This window comes from Dunckerocampus dactyliophorus, chromosome 12 (genome assembly GCF_027744805.1).
Source record: "Dunckerocampus dactyliophorus isolate RoL2022-P2 chromosome 12, RoL_Ddac_1.1, whole genome shotgun sequence".
Classification (NCBI taxonomy): Eukaryota; Metazoa; Chordata; class Actinopteri; order Syngnathiformes; family Syngnathidae; genus Dunckerocampus; species Dunckerocampus dactyliophorus.
The window spans coordinates 26846998-26863654 of record NC_072830.1 but is presented as its reverse complement, the minus strand read 5'-3'; the positions used below and the strand labels follow the sequence as shown (position 1 = coordinate 26863654).

Genomic DNA, 16657 nt, shown 5'->3' with positions numbered 1-16657 from the left:
CTGTGATTCCAACCAGGAGCGATTAATCTGACTTTTCAAAGGGTCAGCCCCCTTCTGGAGGAGAGCTTTTTTCTGTAAAAGTCCTGTAAAAAAATGAAAACGCACATTTGCACAAACTTTAACTGAATCACGTTCATGAAAAAACAGCATTGTAATAATAAATGAACTGCTCGGCATGTTAAATAAACCAGGACCTTTCTTGCGGCGTGCGCAGGGAAAACCATCACAAAACACAAAACCATCCAAGATGTGCATCTTGACAACTTAGGGTTCATCTCCGGAGTGATCAATCAAAGTGATCAATAGCTCCAAACTTGGACGGCATGTGCAGCCGGCAGACCTTGGAGGCTTCTGCGCATGTGCGAAGGTGTCCGGACTGACAATGCTGGAGAGATAGCGCGCTTGGGATTGAGAAACCCAGAGAAAAGGGATAGAGGAGAAGGGAAAAAAAACAAAAAAGAAGAAAAAGGGATCCAAGAAAAAAATCCAAACAAATCCACGCCGAGAGACGGGCACCATGAGGTCCAAAGGCAGGGCACGGAAACTGGCCACAAGTAGGTGCAACATCCCTTTTTCTTCTCTTAAACGGCATCCGATCGCTGTTATCAATAACCTCACTTTGAATTTCACTATCAAGTCGATTTAAGTTTGGAAAAGTTGTGGCATAGCCAGGCGAATGTCCAAAAATATTCTCTGTGAACGCTGTCACTCGCCAAAAAGTTGCGCTCGAAGCGATGGAGGAACTTTGTGCAAGTCCTTGACGCGCACGTTGCATGTAGTGGGCGCTCTAGCGGAACCCACCATGGAGGAGAAACATCTCCCCATCAGTGCACACTGGTGTACAGTGCCGCTGTGGGCTGCAAGTCACTTCACAGCAACGTAGAGGCAGAAAAATAAACAAGAAATGAAGATTTGTACTCTTGCAGACGTGGTTATTTTTGTTGTGGCCAAATGAAACATGTGACGTTGGTGTTATCAGCCAGTGATGCTGATTGTTACATGCAAATTCAAATCCAACTTAAAAAAAAAACAAAAAACAAATGTAGTTTATTATATTGCTTTTATTTTATTTGGATGCACGGACGTTTACTTTTCAGTTTTTAAGTGGACTTCTACAGAGTGTGTGTGGGAAAAATATCATTGCCTACATCTCAGTGGACTTAGTTTTATTCAGTTGTGTTGCAGTGATTTGCAACGTTTTTGTCATTCATTGAATCAATTAATTACTCCGATGCAATCGCGATCAGAATTTCTGCAGGGAGACGATTGACATTGCTATTTATGTCTTGAGCTGCTTCAATAAATAATGACGCATTCTCCGTTTAAATGAACTCTTTTCAAAAGTGTGTATTGACCGGTGTTCGATAATCCACTTTACAATGTCACGAGAAATGTCTCGTTTTCAAAATGTGTAATTTTATATTATTTCATGTCATTTTAGGGAATAGTTATTTTATCTGTGTAAAATGTTTCTAGTAACAATACAGATCAGTAAGTACAACTTTGTATATGCAGTACTAAAGAATGAGCACCAAATGTGGAACCTCTTTGTATTTTATTTAATTCCATAAGGAATTTAATTATTGGAATTGTTGAAAAAATACACATCCAAACAATCTGGACGACATTTTCCCTCCACAATATTCCTGCAACTGTCAGGTACATTTTAAACAATGAATATTTTAGGGAGATGTCTGCTTGGATTTAAAAAGGACTAATTCAGGAGATTTACTTTCTGTGGAGTCACAATGGGAGAAGGTTGTGTGTCCCCAGAGGAGCGGGCCTGCAGTGGCCCCTAGCCAGGTCTGCGCAGTGTCAACAGTGAATATTTAAATTCCCACACCCCTCATAATGTCTCTGCTGGTAAATGTGTTCAGTGTGTGTTAAAACGGCCATGCATGCTTGTGTGTTTAACGGAGGTGGTGGCAAACGTAAGAGAGATTGATGGAGGCTGACTGATGAGTGCGCGTCCACATGGAATGCGGCGCACCACAAAAACGCGCCTTTGCTTTCCAATTAAATATAGCCAAGATTTGCAGGCCTCACCCCGCGGTGTATTGTGGGCCACGGGGAGATGGAGAAAGCATTTGAAGTAGTACGCTGCATGCAAAAAGGGTTATAATTGTAATGAACTGCAACAAGTGGCAGCTTATATTCGAATTATTTGCATTAAATGCAACCCACTCCGACGCACGCATGCGTGTTTTTTTTTTTTATTATTATAAGCACACATTAAACGGTGGTCATTTTTGGCGTGTGCAGCAAGGAGGTCTGTCGGCACCTCTCCCCCACAAGTGCGTCGTCCATTGTGCAATTGGCTGTGCGTCTTGCTCATTAAAATGCTTCATAGATGGGACCGTTTAAAAGGTGAGGGGGAGTGGGCCTGCGCCATGGAAGTGAAATGGAGAACCCATTTAACAGGCCTCGTTGTCCTGAAGCCGCGCTCTTCACTCTGTGTGTGTGCGTGCGTGTGTGTGTGTGTGTGTGTGTGTGAGAGAGAGAGAGCGAGAGAGAGAGAGCTCAGATTAGTGCCACTCCAAATGCTTATTGTTCTGTACCTCCTCCACTAATGGACCAGGTCAACAATTACTGGGGCAGATTATGACTTAACTTTTAACATGTTGTATGCAAATAAGTCAAACAGTGAGTGAGTCAATTACATTCCACAAAAATGCAATGGCAACACGTGTTTTTGCTCCCATTTTTCATGAGCTGAGCTAAAAAGATTTCAAACCTTTTCTATCTCTCTCAAATGTTGTTCACAAATCTAAATTCCAAATCTGTGTAAGTGAGCATCCATCATTCATGATTCAAAGGCTTGTTCACACTGCAGGCCAATTCCGATTTTTTTTTGCTCATATGTGACCTGTAGCTGATTTTTTCACGTTAATGTGAACAGCACATTTCCGATTTTTTCAAATGCGACTCAGGCCTCATTCGTACGCGGATATAAATCCGATGTGTATGCGATGGGACTGCAGTATGAACGGTCAGGTCGCATATATCCAACCTATATGCCATGGAAAGATGTGTAATGCCGTGCTTACCGTGACTTTAAAGGTACTCACCGATGTAGGCCGAAGCTCTTCTAATCATCCGAAAAAAAATTATTTTGAAAAAGTGTCAGTGAAGCGTCTCACTCTTCCTGCCACACACACACGCTCATCCGAACACAGCAAGTTCTCCACAAACTGCCATAGCCATAATTCTTGCCCTCTTTTTTGGTTATCTGCTGCACAGGCTCATTTGGTTAAGGAAATACTGACCCCTGTTGCACAAAATCCTTGAATTTGCCACAAAGGCACTGCTGTACTGCTGTACCGTACTTCGTAAACACGCGGACATGCGTGCGACATCGTGCTTTTGCGCATGCACGCCACTTCCCGGATGTTTTGCGTTCACATTGACAAGTTACATTTTATTGGTGGTATGAACGACCACATAAAAAATCGTATTTTAACAACAACAAAAAAATCCGATCGTACGGGGCATCATACCCTGCAGTGTAAACGTAGCCATAATCTATTGAACTCACAGGTGCGGCATACCAAGATGCTGATGAGACAGCATGATTATTGCACAGGTGTGCCTTAGGTTGGCCACCATAAAAGGCCATTCCAAAATGAGCAGTTTTAGTTGTATTGGGGGTGTCCGAAAACCATGCAGTATCTGGTGTGACCACCATTTGCCTCAAATACCATCCACACCGATCCAGAGCATACCAAACATGCTCAGTATCTTCAAAATGCCATCAACAAAATGCACCTGTGTTTGTTGTCCATAACATTGGCGCCTGCCATACCATAACCCCACTGCCACCATGGGCCACTACGTCCACAACACAGATGCATTTTACTGCATTGAAAGCACAGAGATACTGTGACGAGAGCCTTAGGCTTGTTGTGTCATTCATTCACAAGCATCACCTCATGTTTCAGCATGACAATGCACGGCCCCGTGTTGCAAAGAGCTGGATACGGTTCCCGAAGCTGAAAACATCACAGTTCCTGCATGGGCAGCATATTCACCCGACATGTCACCCATTGAGCATGTTTGGGATGCTTGGATGCTTGGATCGGTGTATACTGTATTTGAAGCAAATGACGGTCACGGCAGATACGGTTTTTCGGTCCCGTCCCGACCACCCCCAATACAGTTGAACTGCACATTTAGGAGTGGCCTTTTTTGTGGCCAACCTAAGGCACACCTGTGTAATAATCATGCTGGCTCTTCAGCATCTTCATATGCCACAGCTGGTGAGTTTGATAGATTATGAATCATGAATGATGAATGCTCATAACACAGATCTGTGAGCAATATTTGAGAGAGATAGGCCTTTTGTGTACATAGAAAACCTTTTAGATCTTTGAGTTCAGTCCATGAAAAATGGGAGCAAAAACAAAAGTGTTGAGTTTATATTTTTGTTGAGTGTATTTTTTCACTTTAATTACCGTGTCTGTTTTGAAGGCACAATTAAAACAAACTATGGTAAAATAATCAATATTTTAAATGGACATTTGATGACAGGGATATCCATAGGATTGAAAAATAGTGGGGCAAAGCCCCTGGGGAACTTTTTCATGGCACCAACAGGGGCTTCAGCAATCAATTCATTTATCAGGACCTCCAGCTCACACTTCCCTTATTTTTTTTCAATTTTTCCTGAATTTTTTTCAATTCAAAAATAAGAAATGAGTTAGCACAGCCACTATCATATTTTCTTCCTTTAGTAAACAAGTAAACATTACATTATTAACAATTACTGACATCAACTCACAATTTGATATGTGAAAAAAGTCTTATCCTCGTCTTCTAATTAAAAAAAAAAACAATCCGCTGACTTCACCTGGTGTGGAAAACATCCAGGTTACAGTAATACTGTCATGCTTTTATTTTGAAGTGCTGAACAGAAAGTCACTATGTGTACAATTTATGCTGTGTGGTATGTTGCTAAAGCAAATCTGTTTCCCGTGTAGTTTAGCCGCCTGGGGCCTAATGGCCACCTCTATGATCATTTGAATCAAGCAACAGCAACTTGTATGATTTGTTTTCACGCATTGGATCATCTCTCTCTGGTTTGTGTAAAGTGCATGCCTGAACGTATCGGCTAAAAAATCTGCAATGATTATCGGGGGCACTAAGGAACTTTCAAGGGCATCTTAAGCCACCCTAAAATAGATCCTGACGTGATGTCCATGTTTTTTGATTGACTGTGGTACACCGGCATGGGTCTCTATCCTAAGGAACGCGTCATTGTTTCTGGTCCATATAATTTCAGTGTAACCCCAAACCACGGGCTAACATTAAAACCAGTTCTTAAATCAAGGTAATGAACGGCAAACAAAGGTCACTTTTGCATTGTTTTGACTTCATGTCCAGTGAGTTTCAGCAGTAGAGGAGTAATATGTGCACCGTTCGAAGTTAGTGAAATCCTGTGATTTTACGGACTTATCAATGACATATGCTGCTCTCAAAGTCTTTGCTTGTTTTTGGCGTTTGCACATTTAAGCGCTTGTGGTTTGAAATTTCATGCAGACATGAATTGCATGATGTGGACGATGGATGTCGATCGTTCCAAACCTAGCAATATAAACACGTTGCCCACAATGTGCCGGGGAATTTTGTGCACATCCTAATGTGTTGGTGTTGCTGTGACCTGGGCCCACTCATTTATCACTCCCATCTGTCTCTCCTTTCGATTCTTTTCTCAGTCCCTCTTGGAGATGAAATATTATCTGATGTTAGTCATTTCAGAAACATGGAAGAGGTTAGGGAGCTGTTTGCACAATGTTGTCCGGTTAGAAGGCAGGTCCTTGTCCCAGGCAACTACATGGACTATTAAGTTATCATTTGTTATCCAGTTGTCCATCCAGATGAGAAATCAGGAGCCCGTTGCTCTTTTATTTATCCTGCGTGTGCATGTATGAGAAATACAACAGTAGCGTATGTTGGAAGCGTAGTGTTTTTGTTGTTGTTTTGGCGGCGGTATGGTTCAACAACCCAGACAAGGCAGTGTGGGAACACCAAGCGATGGATGGTGGGAGGGGTGTGTGCAGCAACATGTCATGCCTGGGAACCACTGTGTGTTTACCACTGGGAAATTGTACCAGCTTAGAACAATGAGTGAGCCTTACCCCTTCTAAATAAAAAAGGTAATTCTGCTTTCTTGTCCCTGCTAAAGGTCAGGGTGTTACAGATAGGTAGTCCATGCAGAAACGCTCAATCTGTCTCCAGTCTGCAGTCTGCAGTCATTAATCAGCAGAACTGTCACAACTGATGCATGTTCTTTTAACATGTGTGCATGTGCAATAAGTGGTAAGAGTGAGTAGCACGCATGCGGTAAACAAAGGGCAGTTAAAGAAGTTTACTGTGCAGGCAACGGCCATTCTTTCATCACAAATTGCGATGAGACTAATGGCATTTTTGCTGATTTGAAATGTTCCCCCCCGACATCTGTTTGAGGAGTTATAATATCAGCAGAGTGCTGAGGTTGCAGTCTGCCCAGTCCATTAATGAGGCACGTTATCACTCCTTTGCTTGTTAAAATAAAAGTCTGTCACCTAATTAAATAGGCGGAATCATTTTAAACGTAAATCAATTACATGAAGGAGGAGGCATGAACAGCATCTGACAGTTTGTCACGTCACATCAGCTACTGTTAAATAAGTTTAATACAGAGGTGGCCAAAGTGCGGCCCAGGCAGGCGCCATGGAAAGAAAATGCATCAAGTGGCCCCCCGGCCCACATCTTTACTTTTCTTTAAGGTTCACACATTGCTCAATAGAAGGAAGCATAAACACGTAGGTGACTTTGTAGTGAGTTTATGATGCCATCATCTCGGTTTACTCTTTGTTATAAAAATATAATGGTATCATTTAAAAAAACAACAATTCAGTTCTATTATTGACCAAACCCTGTAAAAGCTTGTCCCAAATGAGCCGTTTTAATTATAATATACAGTATTTAATTTCATATATATAATTTGCATGTGAAAATATGCATGTATATTTACAATCCAAGAAGATTTAAATACGATATTGAAATGATTGATGCATTTTAATGATGGGCATTGGAAGAAATTAATCAGTTAATCAGATTTAAAAAAAACCCATATGATTTAAAATTGGATAGGAACATCTCTCTCTGAATGTTCTGAACTCCTGTTTTAATAATGCCAGTGTAATGAGCCTGCTTGGATGTAGCTCAACTTGCTCATAGCCGATTTCATGCTGCTCTTCTTCGTAAGAAAAACCACCCTGCCTCATTTGTCTCAGCCAGGCATAGCCGCCTCTGTCTCACCTGTCTTATTAGTCTGAGGGCATCCGGTTACCCGGTTTCACCACATTGTTCTCGGAGCCATGTTGATTTGTGTTGTTTTTCTACGGTGCAGCTCATCAAGTTTGCTGTCATCCCATGAGAAAAAATACACTGTAGAAAATGATTTTCCTCATAAACACAGTGGCACCTCAGTTTTTATACTCCCCGGTTCTTATAGGATTCAGGTTTTGATAAAATGCATTGCCAAAAATATGTATTGATTACCTTATGGCCAAACAAACTAGTCTGTTTTCACTCTAAGCAATTGAGTGCCCAAAAAAGCCTCCATGCTTTGGTGACTCAGTCTCTGTGAAGAATGGGTAGTGGTTCTTGTGGAGTTCGGACACAATAGACAGATTCAATCATCTTCATTATGAGTGTGGTTTATTGGTCTTAGAACAATGAACAACTCTGTATCTGTCTCCTTTCTTCCTTCTTTAAAGCACCGTGCGCCCTGCTCTGATGAGGCGTTCAAGCGCACTGAGTATCTCTGAGTGTTGGACGAATAAGCTTTCAGACAGTTTGTGCTTTATTTTGTTGAGTACAGCAGTAAAATGTGTTTTCTGTTAAGATTTTTTGGGTGTCTGGAATTGATTAGATTGCATTTACATTATTTCTTATGGGGAAAAAATGTATTTAGCTTTTGTACGCTTTGGTTTTTGTCTGACCTTTTGGAACGGATTAATGACTAAACATGAGGTTCCACTGGATAAAATTACGGGAAGTGATGTGTTGTGTGGTAAGATAAAGGCCTTCTGATAAGCTGCTGCAGTGTTGTGCAAGGACTTGACATTATATTGAAGACTGTGATGTTGCACAGACTGCCAACTGCTCATGAGAATATTTTGCATCATTTTGATAGAGTCATTGCCTTTTGAAGTCTTATTATTTGCCCAGGGCCGCACGGTGGCTGAGTGGTTAGCATGTTGGCCACACAGTCAGAAAATCGGGAAGATCTGGGTTCGAATCTCCGCTTGGGCGTTTCTGTGTGGAGTTTGCATGTTCTCCCCGTGCGGGTACCCCGGTTTCCTCCCACATTCCAAAAACATGCATGTTATGTTAATTGGCGACTCGTTTGTTTGTCTATATGTGCTGGCTGGCGATCAGTCCAGGGTGTACCCCGCCTCTCGTCCAAAGTCAGCTGGGATAGGCTCCAGCATACCCCCGCGACCCTAATGAAGATAAGCGGCATTGAAAAAGAATGGACGGATGGATTATTTGCCCAGAAAAATGACATTCTTCACAAAATCCCAGCGATATCCATCTATTCATCCTAATCCTTAATTAAGGCCCTTCTCACAATTTGGTCTTATGTGTACCGTAGGCCCTATTAAGAACAGACTCCAGTAGAGTATATCCTTAAATATTTATATTATTTTGTCTGTTTAACAAATTGGCACATGCTTGCTTGTGAACCTTGCCAAGTATGTCATGCCCTTTCATTGAGAGTTGACAGAAAGAATGGTCCCCTTCCTCATCATTCTCTGGAAAGAGCACATTCCTATAAACAGGAATTATCCAACAATTGCTTTACAAATGTGGCGATAACGGCATGTTCCAGCGCTGCTTGGGGATCTCCCTGCGTAGATCCCCCTAGCTTACACTGAGTAAGTGACTGAGTGAGGCAAGGGTGGGAATGGGAGATAGTCAGCTCTGATTAAGGACGACCAAATTGGGCATGGAGTTGTACACATTAGTAGTTGACTGGGGTGGGTACATCCATGTGTTTGTGTGGTGTGATTACAGTACACCTTTCATCTATGCTCCGACATGCCAAATTGACTCCCCGAAGCTCATTAAGCCTTGACCCCTCACCCTTACAAGACAGGAGAGATGAAGGGAGGAGATTTGATCAAAGCTCGGCCCTTCCTGATGAAGTTTGGGCTGCAGCACGTGTACCTGATTGGATGTGATAGTGACTCTGCTGGCTGCCCTGAAATGACAGCTGACCATGCTGACACGGGGCATGCAAGAAGAGGACATGCTCAAACAGCAGTGGATGGCTTAATGTCTTATTTAAATCATCTGTTCCATTACTCATCCTCTGATTTGTTTGGATTTTTAAACCATTTTTCCAAATATCGGAAAGGGAAATCATTTGTTACAGCCTAAAACTTTTATTTACAGTATAAGACTTTAAAAGTCAAATTCTAACTTTCAAGTTAATCACTGTTAAAAATAATTACAAATTAGAACTTTAATTACAAGTAGGATTTCTTATTTATAAATAGAACATTTTCCTAGTTAGAGCATTGAAAACCTGTTTATGACCTTCTAAATACGGGTTTTAGCACTATTAGAGCCCTCTAGACATAAAATAACACCCCTGTAGTCACCTTTACACTCGTATTACCCGCTATACTAGACACAATATGAGTAAATGCGACATATTAGAGTCCTTGTTGCTTTTATCTGCACAGTGTACATCCTGCTGTCTATCATCTCATCAATGTAATATTACTGACACCTAGTGACCAGTGTAAAATACTACATCTCACAATTTTGAATGCATCTTGTGAATGCCTTATATTTTATTTTTGTTCATTTAGCCATTTTTATGCTTGAAAATGCTTAATTTAGGCCAACAATATTTAACATCGGATTAAAAATGTATATTCTTAAAATAATAATGGGCCATAATCAACCCACGAAGCAGCAATAATTTATTCGAACAATTTATTTTGTCAAACTGTGATAGAGTGAAGCCGTGAAATTCGAACTGCGAAGCGGCTAGGGCCGACTGTATACGTAAAAAAAATTTTGAGCCTTTTCACCAAATTAAAAGTCACAGTAGCCTCCTCATCTTTTGATTTTTTTAGTATGCAGCACTGGGTGGAAAAAGTTTGGACACCTCTGCACTAGTGGGACATCCATACCCCACTCTGCCTCCCAGATCTTTAGGGTTAGAAAAGGAAGAACCAATTTCTTGCCCTGAAGGGCTTTCTTTTGACTCCGTGTAGGTGTGTGTCTGCGCCAGCCATGCACTGTGTGCGTGTGCACACGTGTTATTGGTCAACCAAGGTCACAGCAGAGGAAAAAAAGTGGCTGGAGAAAGGAATGCCGGGCTGATTAGCGCTTCTTACCTGTAAGTGAACTGGACGTGCCGGCGTGTGATGAGACCGAGGAAACAAGGGAACAATAGGACAGTAGAGATTCCTTTCCACACCGCATTCCAGCGATCCTGCAGCCAGGGCCCCCCACTCAGAGCTTTGATGAACCCTTCTCGCAGCTTCCTGGGATTGTCGCTCCTCCACAAACACAAAAACATGAAGCGGCTGGTGAGCAGGGCCCTCCTCAGGATGTCCTGTTTTGATTAGTGTTAGCATCCTAAAAGCAGCGTAGAAATATTATTCTAACAAGGAGAGAAGCGTAGCAGTGACACATCCACTTCTTTCCACGCTGTGACCTGAAAGGTCAGACACACTGCAGTGAGCCAGAAATCAAAGAGGTGCTCCTCACCCCGTGATCTTATGGAGGAAATCATGAGGAAAACAAGGCGATAAAAGGATAGAGAGAGGTTTCAGGTCCTATCAACAGGTGAAACTTTGCCCGCCCAAGGCTTTCTGAATACACAGTGGTCCCTGACACATGTTGACATCGCCAGGGCTGTCGTCTCCAACATTTTGGATTTTATCCCAACCCTGACTCAAAGTTGTGGCAAAATACGGAGTTTCCTTGGCATCTTCACCATGTTTCTGGAGTGTGCTGCTGCTTGACAGCTATTGGAAAGATACGGTATCTGTGGAATACAGTATAGTGCTTGTTGGATATTCTACTGAATGTACATTTTTTCATTTTATTTATCACATTTAATTTTTTTTTAGTGTAAGTCAGGGGTGTCCAAAGCGCATTCAAGCGACTCATGTTTTACTGGCCCGTGAGAAAAAAAAAAAAAAAACAGCAAAAATTGAAAAAGTAAATCAAAAATGCACAATGTAAAGCAAAAAGGCTAGTAGCTAATAATAACACAGAAAAAACACAGAAAGATTGGCCGAGTGGCTAGCATTTTGGCCACACAGGAGATCTGGAATACCTGCTCCGCTGGGAACACACACGCAAACAAGATGGCCGTGGCGCTCTGTCGCGGAAGAAGCTGCGAGCTTCTTCATCACATACAGATTTTTTTCAAGGAGGCATTTTTGTGATGGAAATGTATTACCGGGACTCTTTTGAATACATTTCATTTGAGAAGCCAAACATTTTTTTTGCTTTTTTGCTTAAATGGGATAAGCCACTGTTGATGCACTACGCTGCTGATGGGGATGTCATACAACTTCATGGCAAAAAATCCGAACCATCCCTTTAAGGTTACTTTTACGTTCATTGAAGACATGATGACTTGTTGACACACAGAAGAACACATAACGTGCCAGTGAAATCAGCATGGAGCTTGGAGCCAAAGAAAGTTGCAAGTGTCAGTGTTTGATGAAGAAGGCGAGAAACACTACTGAATTCAAGAAATAATTGAAACATGAAGTTGGTGTCCGTGTCGATCTCGCCGCTACATCGTGTCTTTGGCAACAACACGTCTTCAGTGTTCATTTATCCCTTCATTAATCATTCATATGCCTTTTGAATTGTTTTATGCATGTAAAACTATAATTGGTTATACATTATTTGTTACATTATTTATGGGAAAAAATGATTTGGTCAGAGTACGTTTCGGTTAGAGTCAAACCTTCTGGAACGGACTAATGATGCTAACCAAGGTTCCACACTTAATGCCTTTATAAAGACACTAATGCTCAACACTGAATTGTATTAATTGAACAATTGTTGTATATTATTGTGGTTGTACATTGGTGTACAGCTTCACTGCATCTGGGTTGTTCTGTTGTTCTGTTTACCTCATTTAGCTGCATGAAAGGGCCAAACTATTAAAAACTCAAACTAGAGGAACAAGTAGAAGCCAGCTGATTTGCAAACTCATTTTCCTAATCACCATATGTTCTCCCATGATCATTTAAAAAAGAAATTAAAGAACCAAACCAAATAAATGAAAAGAAATTCATATTTTTGTTGCCTGTGGGCAAAATGTTCCCTATAGTAGTTGTGTCCCAGTTCTTAGTCACAATGTCTTCTTTCAGCCGTCCACTACATCTTTTCTGTCTCCTGTGGAATCAGGGAGCAGTGAAGCATTGCTGCACAGTTTGTTGTTTTGCTGGTACTTGAGGCCTTTAGTTTGACAGAAGGGCACCACTTTGTTCACCTCAGTATCCAGAAGGCTCCCTCGGGGCTGAGAGCCGGGATGTCTATGTCAGGGCTGTGGCAGGACCGCGGCAATGGGGGGCCGTCACTGCTCATTGGGTCAGTGGACAAGCTAATCGATTTTATCTTTGTTTCACACACCACGGCAAACCCCTACTGGCTTGATATTCTCATGTTCAGAGGATTATGCTCTCTCTGTATTATATTTTTTATGTTTGTTACACGTTCTCTCACACCGCATTTCTTGTGTTTTTCATTTATCATTCCTGAGAACTGTTTCGTCTGCATCTCTTTCACTAACCGCCTCCATTCCCCTCATCACCTCTCTTCCCCCAGAGGAGGGAAAATTTTAAATTTAGCCTCAGAGCATCTCTGCATTGGCACTCGTCATGAGGGAGGCTACAGTGGGCAGGCGGAGGAACCCTTGTTTTCTCGACCATTCCTCAAGATGAGGCGTCGGAACAAGGGAATACAAGTTTTGGGAAAGGTCTGGAAACTTCACATTCGTCAGTGTAAGGAGATACTGCGCTGACAGTAAGCAGACAGCCAGCCAAGTACAACACAGGATGGCCGTGTGGGCCTACTGCACTCGGGCCAGAAGACAGACACAGCGAGACCAGACCAAACAGCGCGTCCTAGGACATATTAGCATTTTAGCATTCTCTTGTGTGAAATGAAAATCGTGATTAAGCACAAGCAAGTAGCACAAGCAAGCGGAAAGAAACTACAGAATAATTCAGAGAACAACTAGAGTGGCATCTGTGTGTGGAGTTTGCATTTTCTGTTTGTGTGCACGTGGGTTTTCTCCTCCCACATTCCAAAAATATGCATACTAGATTAATTGGAGACTCTAAATTGTGTCTTGGCGAGAATGTGAGTGCGAATGGTCGGCTGTCTATATGTGCCCTGTGATTGGCTGGTGACCAGTTCAGGGTGTACCCAAAGTCAGCTGTGACGGTCGTGAGAAATGAGTGAGCTATAGAAAATGGGTGATGGAAATAGAGTGGCACTCAGACCATAGCCAATGTTGGACAATTGGACAATCTTGTTTGTTTGAAAAGTTAGAGTATGCCATATTGTTCTTCTCCGGTCCAATAGGTGGAGGCACCATTTCATACCAAACAGAATAAGCATGGCCCCAGTGCAGGTGGACTGTAACTGTAACGATCATTCATGCATTCATCCATTTTCCTCTTGTCCTCAGTAGGGTCAGAGCTGAGCGGGAGCCAATGACATCTGACTTTTTGCGAGACATAATCCCGGGGTACACCCTGAGCTGCCGACTAGTCAATCGCAGGGCTCATATAGACAAACAACCCTTCACCCTCACAATCACACCTATGGACAAATTTGAGTGTCCAATTAGCCTAGTCCACACAGAAATGTTCCAGGGGAGATTAAATATGAGATCCCCTGCTGTGAGGCAGACATGCTAACCACTAGTTACATTTATACATGGTTCAGGGAAAGATACTTGTAGTTTTTCCTGGTTTTCTCTGTACAGAGACTCACATTTGTGTTTTTGCATTTTCTGTTATGTTATATATCTGCAATCAGTAAGATAAGATGGACTTGGTTTTCCCTGTAAACAAAGGGCAGTGTGTGCCAGTGTGTGCCACCTGCACCCCCCCCTGCTGCCCCTGTGACCCGACCTCGGATAAGCAGTATAAGGTGGATGGATGGATGGATGATGATGGGGTGCAACATTTGAATTCAAACACAATTAAACTCTCCAAAATTGTTAGCAATTATGAAAATTTGGCGCATTTTGTTTTGCAGATGGAATTTTAATCAGTGTGAACACGAGTCCTGTCTGTCCTTTCTCTTTTTTTATCACTGATCTTAATCTCAGACTAAATCCACTCCATCAGCCACTGTTTCCAAGTCTATGCATACTTTGAGAGCAAGTAATTCATATATGAATAAGATTTATCTGCACCCATAAACACATGTGCCCACACATGCAATATTTTTCCACACAACTTTCCAAAAGATACAAACCCTATGGGCTACGCTTATTTCTGGCTGAGGATCTGTGGGATCTATGAGCAGGGCACCCTAGGATGGGACCTTGCGGGTGCGACTTTCTCTCTACCCAACCATTAATCGCTGCCATCTGACAGTTCAATCTAAGGGGGGTCGAGTGGTGCAGCCGGCTGGTTAGCATGGCAGGTTATTCTCGAGCTTGGATGCAGCCAGTCGCATCAACAGTCAATGACAAAAGATGCATAGGCAAGAGAGGGGAAAGTATAACGGTGAATGTAAGGGTGGGAGAGAGTCAGTGGAGCTCAGGATGAAAAGTGAGGAAGAGAAAAGTATGTTGTCATGGGCAGAAGGCACCTGTGCTGCTGAAGGTCATAGTTGTCATTCACAATCTACACAGCGCTGCTCACAAATGCATCTACATTCACATAAGACACAGACGTTGTTGGAGACCCTCAATAGACAATGCACCAGGACATGGAATTGAAAAAAAAATAACATAAAACATGAGAGACCGCAATTAATAATGGTGCTGCTATCCTGCAATGGCTGCTATGGTAGGAATTGTTCATTGGTATTTACCCAACCTCATGAATGGCAATAATTACATACATTTACAAACATTAATCTTTTTTTCAGAGAACTTTATTTTCACCTTCCCACCAGTATTTTTCCTCAGAGCTTCTTTGCAAATGTCGACGAAGGAACAAACTCACATGGTGGGTGACAGTCTTTGGCCCGAGCGCTGGTAAAACAACAGAGAGGTCTCTCTTTTCTCCTGAGAGGCCAAGAATAGCAAAACTGCTCGTTTATCCTGTGCTATCTCTCAAAGATTTAAATTTACACAAATACTTACCTCCCAAAAAGACACACACACACATATGCAGGCTATCCCATCATGACCACCGCTGAGTGATGATGAGTCATTGTCGAGAGGACGCCCTTTGACACCATGGAGTCCTTATGGATCATACTCTGGCAGAATCATATTCCCTAAAGTCAAGTCTCTGTCTGTTTGCCTGTCTGTCAGGTTGTGGTTTGTCTTTTTTCTCAGCCTTCATCACAGTCACACACCACTTCATCACAGTCATCTTTGTCTGTTTATTTTCATAACAAGAAACACGGGAAATATCTCCTTTTCTCAGTGCCAAAAGCTTAAATGTGAATTCTTCAGTGAGAATTCCATAATGGCATGTAAGCACAAATTCCGTATGATACCAAACATTTTCATGAACCGTTAATATCAAAATATGGCAATCATGTCAGTTCGGGCGTTTGGATGTCAACATTGTAACCACCAGCGTGAAAACCAAGTCAGACACAAGGGACTTGAAAAACAGCACTACAGTTGTACCTTCTTTGTCCTGGTTAATTGCTTCCAGACCCGACTGTGATAAGTGAATTTCCGTGAAGTAGGTTTCAATATTAATAAATAGAATATTTTCACACTTAGAGCATAGAAAACCTGTTTATGACTTTCTAAATATTTTTTTTTTACCATTATTAGAGCCCTGTAGACAGAAATTAACACCCTAATAGTGATGTAATGATGTGTAGTATTCTACACTGGTCACTGGGTGTCAGTAATGTTACTGTAATGTTTGGTGACGCGCACACACCAATTGCAGGATTTTACTGTAGGTTTGAAAGATCTCAAAACAGGCAAAACCCCCCCTGATAAAAATCCTGAATAAAAACACGGGCTACTGTTGCTGCAGTAACCCACGTCCAGCTACAACGCAACTGTGAACCCTCGACGTCACTTCCTGTCCGCCCGCCACTCATCTTCCCGAGAGAACACATTTAGAGCAACATATGGAAGCACGAGTCTTCTCGTGGTAGTAGTCCAACAGTTCACCTACCTGGGGTGCACCATCTCCTCTGAGGCAAGAATTGTTAAATAGGTGGACAACAGACAAGCAGTCAGTCAAAGGCAAGCAGTGCTTTTGTCAGACTCCACAGTCGTGTCTGGAACAGCAACCACCCGAAAAAAGTGTCTCTGCTCCATCCCCAACATCCACTGGAGCAACGATATAACAAACGTTGAAATGCTTCAACAAGCGGGGTTCACCAGTGTCGAGGCCATGCTGATGATAACGCTGCTACGCTGGGCAGGGCACTTCTCCAGAATGGAGGGTCACCGCCTACC

General features: G+C 42.2%; 1 protein-coding gene across 7 annotated transcripts in view; it reads left to right on the top strand.

The window, feature by feature from the left end:
* The first annotated feature begins 285 nt into the window (after positions 1–285).
* Positions 286–16657, top strand: part of mecom (MDS1 and EVI1 complex locus) — a 164813-nt gene continuing 148441 nt past the window's right edge. For 3 of the 7 annotated variants that reach the window (XM_054794612.1, XM_054794606.1, XM_054794605.1), the window contains exon 1: positions 287–554. In XM_054794612.1, the coding sequence (XP_054650587.1) occupies positions 518–554 (37 nt within the window). In that variant the 5' untranslated portion in view covers positions 287–517. Of the gene's footprint in view, positions 555–16657 lie in introns of all 7 variants that reach the window. The other 4 variants (XM_054794609.1, XM_054794608.1, XM_054794607.1 and 1 more) reach the window with 3 other exon arrangements.